Source organism: Clupea harengus, chromosome 19, assembly GCF_900700415.2.
Source record: "Clupea harengus chromosome 19, Ch_v2.0.2, whole genome shotgun sequence".
NCBI lineage: Eukaryota > Metazoa > Chordata > Actinopteri > Clupeiformes > Clupeidae > Clupea > Clupea harengus.
This window is the reverse complement of record NC_045170.1, coordinates 14169536-14182290: the sequence shown is the minus strand read 5'-3', so window position 1 is coordinate 14182290 and position 12755 is coordinate 14169536. Positions and strand designations below refer to the sequence as shown.

General features: G+C 48.1%; 1 protein-coding gene across 2 annotated transcripts in view; it reads left to right on the top strand.

The window, feature by feature from the left end:
* ldlrad4a (low density lipoprotein receptor class A domain containing 4a) overlaps nucleotides 1-12755 on the top strand; it is a 67737-nt gene that overhangs the window by 32801 nt on the left and 22181 nt on the right. Inside the window, exon 1 of one of the 2 annotated variants that reach the window (XM_012818242.3) lies at nucleotides 9130-10249. The exons of the other annotated variant lie outside the window; for it this stretch is intronic. Within the exon in view, the coding sequence (XP_012673696.2) occupies nucleotides 10150-10249 (100 nt within the window). The 5' untranslated portion in view covers nucleotides 9130-10149. Of the gene's footprint in view, nucleotides 1-9129; nucleotides 10250-12755 lie in introns of those variants that run through there. 2 annotated transcript variants of the gene reach the window in all.

Genomic DNA, 12755 nt, shown 5'->3' with positions numbered 1-12755 from the left:
GGTTTTGAGTGATACCCGAGCTTTTTTTAGCCTTCCCCTTTTTGCGTGTGTGTGCCGCCGTCTCCTCGACAAGCGCCGCTCTTTTCCAGTGGAACCGGTCCAATGCCGCCACTTCAAATATTTAGCAGTCTAGCCCACATGTTAATGACTGACTGTGGCTGGCTGCCATATCCCAGACACCTGTGTGTGTGTGTCTGTGTGTGTCTGTGTGTGTGTGTGTGTGTGTGTGTGTGTGTGTGTGTGTGTGTACGCGCACACTCTGATTGAATTTTCGGTGGCTGAATGCTGATTCGGGGTGTGTTTGGGTTTGTGTGCTTGTTAGTGTTTGTGTGTCTGTGTGTCTATGTGGGAAGACTGACACAGAGGCAGAGAGGGAGAGCAAAAAAGGAGAGGGACAGAACAAATGGGGTAGAGAGAGAGAGGGAGGGGGAGAGAAAATGAAAGAGAAACAGGAGAGAGCAAAACTGAGAGGGAAAAAAAAGAGAGAGGGAGGGATAGTAGGTAGAGGGGGAGGAGGACAGAGGGAGGGACAGAAAAGGAGAGAGAGAGAGGGAGGGAGGGAGAATGGGAAACAAGTGGTGGAGGTAATGGTGGGGTAGGGTGGGGGTTTGGTAGGCAGCAGAAAAAAAAAATGAAAAAAAATATTTCAATTCTAATCGAGTTTGCCATCTCGGCGGCCCTGCCAGACAGATGGATCATGAATACCGTCTAGACGCCGCTCGTCTGGGTGAGCCGGGGGTCTCCCTGAGCAGGGGGAGTCGCAAGCCACTGGCTGCAGCAGCAGCACGGATGGGTCCTCTCCCCTCCCCCACCCCAATACTACCAACCACCCCGAATCAGCGCTCTTCAGACCCCTCTATGTGTCGCACCCCCCTCCAATCACACAGGGATCAGAGCAGACCACACCGGTCCAGACTGGGAGAGAGGGAGCGAGGGAGGAAGAGAGAGAGAGAGAGACAGGAAGAGATAGACACAGACGGGGACAGAGAATGATGGGTTTGTGTAAAACAGCCCGAGAGTTGAGATAGGGACTGAGACGCTGGTAAAGAAAGGGGGCCCGAGAGGGAGGGGAAGGCACGAGGAAAGAGAGGAAAAGAGAGTGAGAGAAGGAAAAAAGAGAACGATAAACAGAGAAGCTAGCGATGTGGATAGAAACCGGATGCCCCCCCCCCCCCCATCACATCATAAGTGTTTCCCATTAGCCCTCCTGACCCAATCGTCTGACTGATCTCCACAGACCCCAACAAAACAACAACACAAAAAGACTACACTACCCACACTGCCATTTGCTCTACGACCCCCCCTCCACCCCACCCAGCCCATTTCCCCCCTGAACAACCTCTGTGTGTTTGTCTGTCTTTTTATTTTTTTTTCTTGGTCTGCACTGAACATTAAGACTCTAAACCCCTAAAGCCCTAACCTCTAACTGCGTAGTGTGTGCCACTGTCTGCTGGTCTTCTGAGCCTTCGCTGCTGATTACAGGGCTGGTTAGCTTGGCTTCGCTGTGCTGTGCTGCCCTATCGTCTGCTAGGAGCGGCGGCTCTTTCCCAGTCAAATAGTGTCTGTCTGTCTGATGTGGTGTGCAGCACCGTTATTGGTTGAGCAAGCTGGGCCCTGGTCAGTTGTCAGGGTTCGTAAAGAGAAGGAGGGAGGGTGAGGGAGACAGACAGACAGACAGAGAGAGAGACAAGAGGAGAGAGGCTGCAGTTTTGGGTTCTGGGAATGTGTCCAACCAGCGTGACTTACAGGTGACTTGAGGAGAGAGAGAGAGAGAGAGAAAGCGAGAGCGCGAGAGCAAGATAATGAGAGTGAGAAAGTGTGTGTGTTTTATGTGTTTTTGTGTGGGGAGAGTTTATATGCGTGTACATAATATTCATGGTGTACCATGTTGTGTGTCAGTCGGTCTGAATAGTTGTGCATGTTGGTTGTTTGTGTGTGTGTGTGTGTGTGTGTGTGTGTGTGTGTGTGTGTGTGTGTGTGTGTGTGTTTTTGTGTGTGTGTGTGTGTGTGCGTGCGTGCGTGTGTGCGCGCGCGCGTGCATACGTGTGTGAGACTGCCATTCTGCCATATTGGGGCCAGTGACCCATACCTTGACCTTTGTCAACAGAGCAGCCTTGAACTGCCCATGCTTCACATACACTCACAAACAGATAAAGACACACACACACACACACACACACACACACACACACACACACACACACACACACACACACAAATAAACACATACACTGGATCCAAATACCCCCCCTCCAATGCACTCACATGTTTGACACAGAAATATATCCGTGGTGACTGGCAGCATATCCTCAATCTCACGCGCGCGCACACACACACACACACACACACACACACACACACACACACACACACACACACACACACACACACACACACACACACACACACACACACACACACACACACACACACACACACACACACACACACACAAGGAGCAAAGCACTTACAAGCATACACACACACCCCAGCATGTAAACACATCAACACATTCTATCGTCACACCACCAGGAGACACATGTCGCACAAGGAACCTCAGAGGCCAAGAGAGGAGGCACTCTAAAATGCATAACCAGTGGGGGAGAGAGGCAAGGACTCGAGCAGGCTACGCTGTCAGGCTCTCATCTTGTCAAACCAACCCTCAGCACTCCCTCCCAGAGAGCAGTCTGCATACCTCCATACTGCAGAACAAGTGACACAAAGACAAAAAGGACAGGCTGAAAGACTGGAAAGGGGGGGGGTTGAGAGAGGGAGAGAAGATGGGGAGTGAGACGTGAGACAAGAGAGAGCGAGATGCAGGAGAGAAAAGGAAGAGAGAGAGAGGAAGAGAGAGAAAGAGAGACACAGAAAGAGCATGACACCATTCCTAGCACGCCCAGCAATTGGAGTTGACAACTGCTGAGTCCGAGTTTCAACAGCGTCTCAATTTGTGAGAGGCCACTGTCTGCTGGACAACTATCTTCTCTCTCTCATCCTGCAGGATTGCTCACTGTGTGTGTTAGTATGAGTGTCTTGTGTGAGAGAGTTCAAGTTCCAATCATCCCTCCTTGCACACAGAAACCTCCACCCACACACACACACACACACACACACAAACACTTATCTCTACACTCTCGTACACACACACTCATTGGGATTCATCAGGTAAAGTTTATTTTCATTGGTTCGAGGGGGTCAAGTCTTTAAAGGGTCAGAGGTCACTTCCCTGAAGTGTTCTCCCTCCTTTTGATTAAGTCTCTCAGTGACTTACTTTGAGGCCCACTTGCAGTCCCAGCCCAATCAATACCCATGAATGCGCTTCCTTTTTTTTCCCCTCTCCTCTCGGTTTGTTTACCTGCTTGTGTCGGAGACGACCTTGGCATTTGAACACCTTATAAAAACCGCAGCAGTCCCATGACATAATTTGATTGGCTGGAATGCTGAGGATTGTGGGAATGCACTGGGGCTTTAGTGGAGACATCTTAGTTTATTTATGTATCTATCAAAGCGGGGGGTGTTCTTTACCTGTGCCATTTGTTGGGTGTGTTTTAGCAGACATAATTTTATTGTCTTTCTTTCTCTTTTTGCCTCCTACATTTTTCATGTTTAAAATGTATTTGCCTCCCAGCTATCCATTAAGTTGCATTTTACTGACTTGCTAAAAGACGCACACTATGGACATACGTTTAGTCTTGTGCCTATGGTAGTTGACATAACCTTGGCATCGTCAGCACCCTGCTCTGTGGGTGAAACTACAGGAGAACAGCTTGTTCTTTGGCCTCACACAGTACGATAAGAGGCATCTCTAAAAAGGGAGTGTGCACCATTCTGCGGCGGTTGTGCTGTACGCTAGTGAGACACACACACACAATCACACAAACACTGTCTGGACTGTATGTCCTTTCCTTTTATGTGTCTTTTATCCCCTTCTGAGCCATCATCACTCGCTCGCGTTCTCAAAAGTGCCAGACAGAACACACCTTCACAACCAGGAGAGACATTGTGCTTGTTTCTGAGATGTGAGTGAAGGAGAGATGATGAGAGCATATTGTCCGCTTCAGGGGGGGGGGGGAAGAGGATGTCCATTGTGCTCGCCTCCTTCGGATGATCTCCCACACACTCTCCTTTGACCTTTGTCTGATCCAGCAGACAGACTGAGGAGAGTGCGGGGTGTGTGTGTGTCTGTGTGTGTGTGTGTGTGTGTCTGTGTGTGTGTGTGTGTGTGTGTGTGTGTGTGTTTGTGTGTGTGTGTGTGTGTGTGTGTGTTTTCGAAGATATTCAGGCAGAGGAATGAGAAGTGTGTCTGTGCGTAGCGTGCATTTGTGTATGTCTGTGTCACATATGATACTCAGAAAGAAACATTAACGCAAGAACTCTGTGAGCGTGAGTGAGTGTGTGTGTGTTTGTGTGACTAAATGCACAAGCAGGCAGACAGGGTGTCAAAGTCACACAGGTAGAACAGTGTGTCAAGTCTGCGAGGAGCGACACGCTGAGTGACTAACACACGCAGTCAGCAAGCAGAAAAAGTTTGGAGGAGAATAGAGCAGATTCACAAAGACAGAACTCCAAAGGTACAGACAAACCAGTGGGGGTACACTGTCAGACAGGCACAGCAGCAGCAGCAACAACAAGAACAGACAGACTGAGGAGTGTACGTTCTTGACACACACTTGAAGGGCGAGTACTACATGTTCTGCACAGTGTATGTGTACTATATATACAGAGACCGTCCACCTGGCCTCACCTTTCGAACATCTAGAATTCATCTAAACATACATATGCTGGTCCAGAGGCGTTGCTGGTGTATACATTTGTGCTTACGTTTGAGTGTGTATGTAGATGTGGGTTTATGTACCATTTATGTACCATTTTTAATACTATTTGTGCGTATACTTTGTTTCTGTGAGTAGTTGAACACAGATGCCTGCCTGGGTATACTTTTCAACTTCAGCCGCAGCCGGCTTCCCAAAAATCTCCTCTCCCTTCCGCCTCCCGCTCCTCTCCTCGCCTCGCCTCTCCTCTTCTCTTCTCGTCTCGTCCTCCACTCTGCCTCCCTTTGTTCCCTCGTTCCGCCTCTCCTCTCCTCTCCGTCAGTGTGTGCGAGCGCAGTCCGAGAGGAAGGTAATGAGGGTGTGTGGGTGTAGGAAAGCAGACTGCAGCCAGAATCTCAGACCGCAGTCGTTCAGAGACGAGTCAAGTTTGGTGAAGGGCAGAGGGTGGGGGGGTAGGGATGAAACGAAAAAGGGAATGGACAGAGAGGGAAGAAAACGGTGAGAGTGAGAGACGGGAAGTGGGGTGGGGGGGGGGGCTGGCGACTGCTGTTTCAGTCACAAATGTTCTACCCAGAATAGACGTGCTAGACAACGGGCCTCCCCCTTGGGTTTCAAACTGCAAACTTTGCATTTGACTCTGCTGGTCGAAGGAGTGGGTCTCTGAAAGGGTTAAACTGGCTGTCGGAAAATGTGATGTTACAAAAGGAGGGGATGGGGATAGATCGGTCAAAAAAGAAAAGGGAGAGGGGAAGAGAGAAAGAGATGGAGATGGTGCAGCAGCAGCAGCATATTTTAGTCAGACTCTTGTTTTCCTGTCAGAGCCAAAAAATGGGTCGCCATAGATACCGTGATGTCATTTCCTCTCAGAAGGCAGGAAATGAATGCACTGAGGAATAGGGGATGGTGGGGGCTGTGCTGTCCTGTGCCGATAGTGTAGTGCAGTCACAGAATCTCTCAGCGTTGAAGGATTTTGTTCTCTGCTTAAAAATATGTTTAATTTTTTTTTCTCTCCTTTTAGCTCTGTACTCAGACTCTCAGAGGTGAAATCAGTTATGTGTTTGAGACTGAGGTTTGAGCTTTTATGAGCCGAGAGAAGCACACACACCTGTGCACCCTACTCCTCAGAGAATGTTATGTGAAGTCTTGAATGTAAAAATCTCAATGTAAACACTTGGGAAGTTGGGTAATACAGATAGTTTTCAAGGCTGCAGCTTTTGTGCTTTCGCTCGCTCTCTCTCTTTCTCTCTCTCTCCCTCTCTCTCTCTTTTCCTCTGTCATTCCTCTTCCCAGGGAGCCAGAGCAGTGGAGCGAGTGTCATAGCCAGCAGGCATAGCACGAGGGGTGGGTGGGGGCTAGAGGTCATAAAAAAAAAGCAGGACGAGACAGTCAGTAAGGACAGACCTGGCTGTCTGTGCCCCCACCACCACCACCACCCCCCATGTGATTTCACCCTGGATTTTATGAGCAGAAACAGTGCTTACCGCTGGCCTGTGGACAGCCAGCACGCTATGTGGAGGGGGCAGGAAGCTACCCAGACAACAGGCTGTTATTCTAGTCGACCTGCATGACTGACTTCAAACCTATGCCTAGGTCTGGACTAAAGACGGGGGCAGACATAAGATGGAGGGTGTATAGGGAGAGGGGAAGGAAGAAAAGAGAGAGAAAGAACCCCTTAACCCTCAACTAGCCTGTGTGAATGTCCAAGGGGACGTTTCCTGGTCTCCTGGGTTGGTTGGCATGTCAATTGATGTTGCTGTGTTAGCGCATATTGCCACGATCGCCTGAATGCATTCAAATGTGATGCTACCCGCAGTCATCGTCTATATATAATGACTGAATTAAAAACCCTCTCATGTCAGTGTTGCCATTGAGTTATAGTTATAGTTATAATCTCATGCAATATGTAGTCCTGTAAAGATCATTTATTTGATTTTTTTTATATCCCTACACGCAGTTCACTGTTGTCATTAATCAAAATGTGAAAATACACAATATATATATGTCAAGCTTATTGGTTCAATTGAATATAGAATTAAATTAATTAATACATATTGTGAAAATGGGAACCATTTTGCATCTGGAACTGGAGCCTGGAATTAGTTTTTATTTTTTGTGAGGAGCAGCAGCAAAAGTGTGTGTGTGTGTGTGTGTGTGGTGTTTGTATTGACAGGCTGAGAGGTCACAGGCGGTGAGCAGGGAGGCCTGTGGGAACAAGGTGCTCTCACTCACTCTCTCTCTCTCTCTCTCTCTCTCTCTCTCTCTCTCTCTCTCTCTCACTCTCTCTCCCCCCCCCCCCCCCCCCCCCTCGGTGGCATGATGAACTGCTTACGTGATGGGATGCCCCCCGAGGGGGTGGCTTTCATTAGCCAGACTTACACACTCAGACTATTGACTTCTCTTTTAACTCTCTCTCTCTCTCCTGCTCTCTGTCTCTCTTTATCTCTCTTTCTCCTGCTGTTTCTTTCCATCTCGTAAATGTTTGTGCGCATACACACACACACACACACACACACACACACACACTACACAAACAGATACACACCTCTCTTCCCTCACTTCATTTTTCTTTTTCTCCAGTCTGTCTCTCTCCATGGCACTCCCACTTTGTATCTATTCCCCTCTACCTCTCTATTTCCACTCCCATGCCTCCCTCTCTATCGCTCATTTTTTACCCACTACCACTGCCTCTCTCTCTCTCTCTCTCTCTCTCTCTCTCTCTCTCTCTCTCTAGTACATAAACGCCTCAGTGTGTGTTGGTCTAGACTCTAGATGGAGCGGTATGGGGACGATGCAGTATACATCTGTAGCCATTGGGGACTACACAGGTTAATCACGATGCCATATGATCTGGCCTCTCTCTCTCTTTCTCACACACACACACACACACACACACACACACACGTACGCACACACATTGGCCCAAGGATGCCCATCATATACCCATCTACACTACATATTTGAATGTCATATATATATAGTATTCAGTGTAAACAAGCTGTCTTTGAGGGCATTAACCTCGGCACATGATGTCTCCATGGAGCTTAGACAGCAGTGCCATGTCAGTTTCTCCCTGTGAGACTGTGCTAGCTTAACACTGGGCTAAGGAGCTTGGCCTCTCAGGGCAGCTAGCTACACACCCCGGGGGCTCCTCACCATAGCCACCATGTTCTAAACAAGCAAAGGGACACGCTGAGTTGAAGAGCACAGAGTTTTAAAAAAACACTTGCAGGACTTGATGGTGGCTAGATTTGTTTTGTTTTTGTTTTGTGTTTTGATCTCCCCTTTCCCCGTTTGCTCCAGTAAGGCAAGAGAGCAGAGGCAAAAAGGGTTTCTCTCTCTCTTCGCTGACTGGAATGTGTTGCTCCAGACACACTTAACTCCCCACCCCACTCTCCGCCACCACTACCACCAGACCAGCCCCTCATCATCAAACCGGTGGTCTGAGACTTGCTTCGGCATTTCACTCCTTAATGGTTGAGGTCAGGAAAAGGGGTGGGAAATGTTGATCCTGCATCAGCTGTTGGAGATGAGGGGGTGTGGGCTGGAGAGAAACCGGAGCTTTCTGAAGCTTTTTTCCCTTTGCGCTACAGTAATTACTGGGTCTGGGTGCCCCCTCCCTCTCTCTCATGCACACACACACTCAGTCTGGCTAAGACAGAAATCCGCTGGCCTCATGGTGGTTGTTTTAAGCGCTGCTGTGGGGAGTGTGCGTTCCTGCGCCTGGTTGGTGAACCTGCAGCAGCAACAACAGACACGTTAAGGACGGCACTGGAAGAAAAAAAATAGGACGTGAATGGGGAATGGGGAATGGGGGAGGTGTCTGTCCCTGACGTTTCTGTGAGGAGAGAAATGGAGTGCCTGAGGAACAGAGCGCCACCAGGGGGCGCGGGCGTACAGGAAGTATTACCCATGTGACGTTTACTCGGACAGCCTCCAAAACAAGGAATGACCCAGACTAGTTGTTTCTGCGCAATGCTACATGAAATAAAAATGAATTTAAAGCACTTAAACAGTGTCTACTTTAGATAAATTGTGAATGCTGCTTATGTGTCACTTGCATCATAATTAAGCTTTCACCGTTGATAACGGTCCTGTCATGTGCAGCCTGTGTTGGAAATTGTATTTTCTTACTTCTAGTAGGCTACCCGGTGCGGTGCTACTTTACGTACCTGGTTCGAAGCACTGTCTGACATACACACCGGCATGCTTTTTAAACGTATGCATGTGTGTATGAGTGGGGGTAGACAGAGCTATAGGGGTCGTCCAGGCGCATTAGGTATTCGGTGGGTGATGTGTTCCTGCGCTGTCTGGTGTCTGGTTGGAGTGTGTGTGTGTGTGGGGGGGGGGGGGGGTAATAGCCCAGTCCTGCTCCCATGTGTTCTAAATCATCAGAGTCTGTCTGGCGCTGAGTGGGGGTTTTTCGACAACACTGTCTGTGTTGTACCTAGGCAAAGGTTATTTTGTGGTTCTTTCACGTTTGCGTTGTTTGTTGCAGCCTAGTTTTCGTCGTAGCGTTTATCCGGTTAATTATGTTATTTGAGGTTAAAGGCTGATATTTTAATATTATAAGTGACATTGATTAGTCATTCTTGTTATTAGTGTTAATTTCAGCGATAGATAGAGTTGGTGTATTTTTTAATATAAAATATGAAAAACGAATTAAAATCCAATCCTCATGTAAGTAATGTATAGGCCAACTGTATATCGTTGTGTACAGACCACTTTTATCATACCTTCTCAGCTGGACTTAAAAAAAAAAACCTGACCCGGTTATTTATAGACAGTAGACAGTTTGGGTAGGAGGGGGTCCGCCACATCTGCTGAATATCCGCTAGACTGTGGGGTCAGCCCAAGGTTAGCCTCTTCAATACTGGCCTTGATTGGTCGTGGCTGGCACTAAATAAGTGTATGTAATTCTAACCGCCCACACTCCCACTGGCTAGACCAGCCCCTCTTTCACCGCCATTGTCACCACCAGTCTCCACTACGAGTCTGCTTCCACCCCCCGCCCTCCCCCTCCACTGCCTTTGCCCCACTCTTGCGAACCCCCCTGTCTGGCTGGAACTGCTCCCCCTCTAGAGGCGAAGGAGGAGTGGTTGGGAGTAAGCCTGCCCACACCATGAGAACGTAACAGTGAGCCATTCTTTTGAATGAAAGCGAGAGGGACGTTGGAGGAAAGAATCGGCAAAACGTCAAGATGCGGGGAACCTATTCACCATAGGTAACATTAGCTACATCGGAAGGCAGCGAGCATGGCGTGAGAAATGTGGAACTGGAGAGGCCGACACTGACAGCGGGCTGCTGTATAAGTTGTCCTCCCTTTATGTAGGGCCGCTGCCGGCGGCTCTTCCCCGGCGTCCCATTACTCCCGAGCCCCATGCAAAACATAACGGTACCGGGCAGCTCCATCAACTCAAACTCCAATGTCATTTGCTCCTGCAACTGCACCGGATCCCAGCCACAGGGGATGGATATATGTAAGTAGCTACGCAGTTTATTTAGCCGACAGCAAGCTAACATGCTTTTTGAGTGCATTTGTTCTTCGTAAGCTATCGTATGAGATACAAGATAATTGGTTTAACCTCAAATCGCTAGCTACGTGTTCACGGGGTTCGATTGACAGTCCAGTCCTCGTTACGGCAAAGCGTTTGTTCAAGTTCAGCTTTGGTGATTTGATTTTTATTCAAGAAATACATTGTCTGCATTTTTAATGTGCCGCTCAGAGCCATATTTTCACTGCTGGTCATAATTTATTTCGGTTGGATATCTGTCCGTTAGAATTTGCATCAGAGCGTCATGGCGCATTAATATTCCGGGATGCATAACGTTAAACGTTTTTTTGAAATGAGGAATATTGTTATTTTGAGGCTTCTGAACGCTGTACTTTACAAAGTCTGTCACTGTCGTATGATCAGTCGTGATATCAAGCGTAAACTTCTATGTATGTTGCGTGGTGAAACCTAACACGGTGCTATGCATCAATTGAGAATTGCTGGTGTGGCTGTGGGGCTGCGCAGAGACGGTCGCTTAACTCCTGCAGTACTGTCGTAGCTCTGTAGCACCAGCCTACAAAAATGTCCCGGTAGTTTGGTAGACGCAAGCTGCGATTGCGCCGGGACTTTTCAGGGGCCTACCCAAATCAGGCTTCGGTTCGTTTGCCATTGAAGGCGTCTGCGTTGAAGGGAGAAAAAAACTAAACTAAACGCGACAACAGCACAGTCTGAAAATTCACACAGACGGCTCGCCAGTCACCCTTCCCCCACTTCGCTAAGATCGTCTTGCTCAAGCACCAAGACAGGGCTCTGAGTTGTCTGAATCACAGCGAGGACAAAGGCCCGTCATAATGAGGTTCTGGGAAGTAAGGGGACTCACAAAGGCGCAGAGGATGTCTACAGCCTACAGCTGTGACAAATGGCCAGAGATATTCTCGTAATTTAAATTAGGTCTATAAAAAAGCAGACAGACTTTGCAGTAAAACGATGTTTTGAGTTAGAACAGGAGAGAGTTCATCTACTTTTGTTGTGGTAGTATTAAGTGGCAAACACACAAATTAGATAGTTATTAGTTAGTTCAGGTGATGACCCAGCAGATCATGCCTAACCATGATTTAGGGAAATGAGTTAAAGGTGATGACAATATAAATGACCGTTTTTACAAGTGCAATACTTTGCGCTGTAGATAAGGCATGAGGCACTGGGCTGCAGTCCATGTTCTCAAGCGCTAATCCCAATTTTTATTGACTGTCTGCTGACTGCCGCAGACTCCTCCGTCCCATCCAACTGAGCATCTGAAAAGTATTTATGTCTGCAGTGTTTTTTGTTAGAACTCTGTTAGGGAGAGTGAAAAATGCGTAATATTGCCGTAACTACATAGGCTGGTGGTATTCTGCAAATTATTGTATTGTATATTTTTGCAGTATAGCCAACAGTCTATAGACTATCTATTAGGACGTCTATGCTACTATTCTGGGATGAATGTAGATTCTGTGTGTAGAGTGTTATCCTTTGTGTGTGTGACTGAGATAATGTCACCTTGTTGTGCGTCTCGTGCTGTACCTTTCGTACGGGGACGGTTGGTGTGGAGCGGGTAGAGTTCAGTGGTGGCTTGGCTCGGGGTGTCTGCTGCAGTGCTGGCTGCTTTCTGGGCCAAGGGCCTGGCAATGGTGGGAAAACGTGGGAGTGAATGACACAGCAAAATATTTTTTTGCCATTCACACACACAACCTCCACACCGACATCCAGACACACACACACACACACACACACACACACACACACACACACACAGCCACCTACTTTCACCCACTCGAATATACTGACTTTACACACACCCACTGTACCATCTACTCTTACACAGAGTCCTATCACCTGGAAAAAAAGGATGTCACTCGAGTTCGGGCTGTAGACTGTCTGGGGTCACGTCTAGGAATATTCAAACAGCCTCAGCCATGTGTATTTATCCCTTGTGGTGATGCTGTGCCACAGTCCAGCTCCTGACATGTTTTGGTCACGGAATTTCAGGCAACTGTTTTGTTGCTCCTGGTTACGACCACCCCCTACCCTAATATGTGCATGTGAGGTCCAGCAAGCCAAGGGTTTTATCTAATCTGACAAAGGCCGTCTAACACATACAGCTATTTAAAGTGAAAACTGGAACATGCTATTTATAGAGTGCTTCGTGTGTTTGTGTGCGTGTTTGTGCCGAATGGACCGTCGCGACGGGGAGATGGCGCTTGTTATTCTATGGCAACAGAAATATGCTGTCATGGTGTCTTTCCTCTGGCTTTTTATTTTTCTCTCCCCTCTGTGTGTGTGTGTGTGTGTGTGTGTGTGTGTGTGTGTGTGTGTGTGTGTGTGTGTGTGTGTGTGTGTTTGTCTCTCTCTCTTCCTCCTCCTCTCCCTCCCTTGCAGACAAAAGCCACACACACACACGCACACACACACACACACACACACACAGTGGTTAGTGTAATCCATTTCCAGT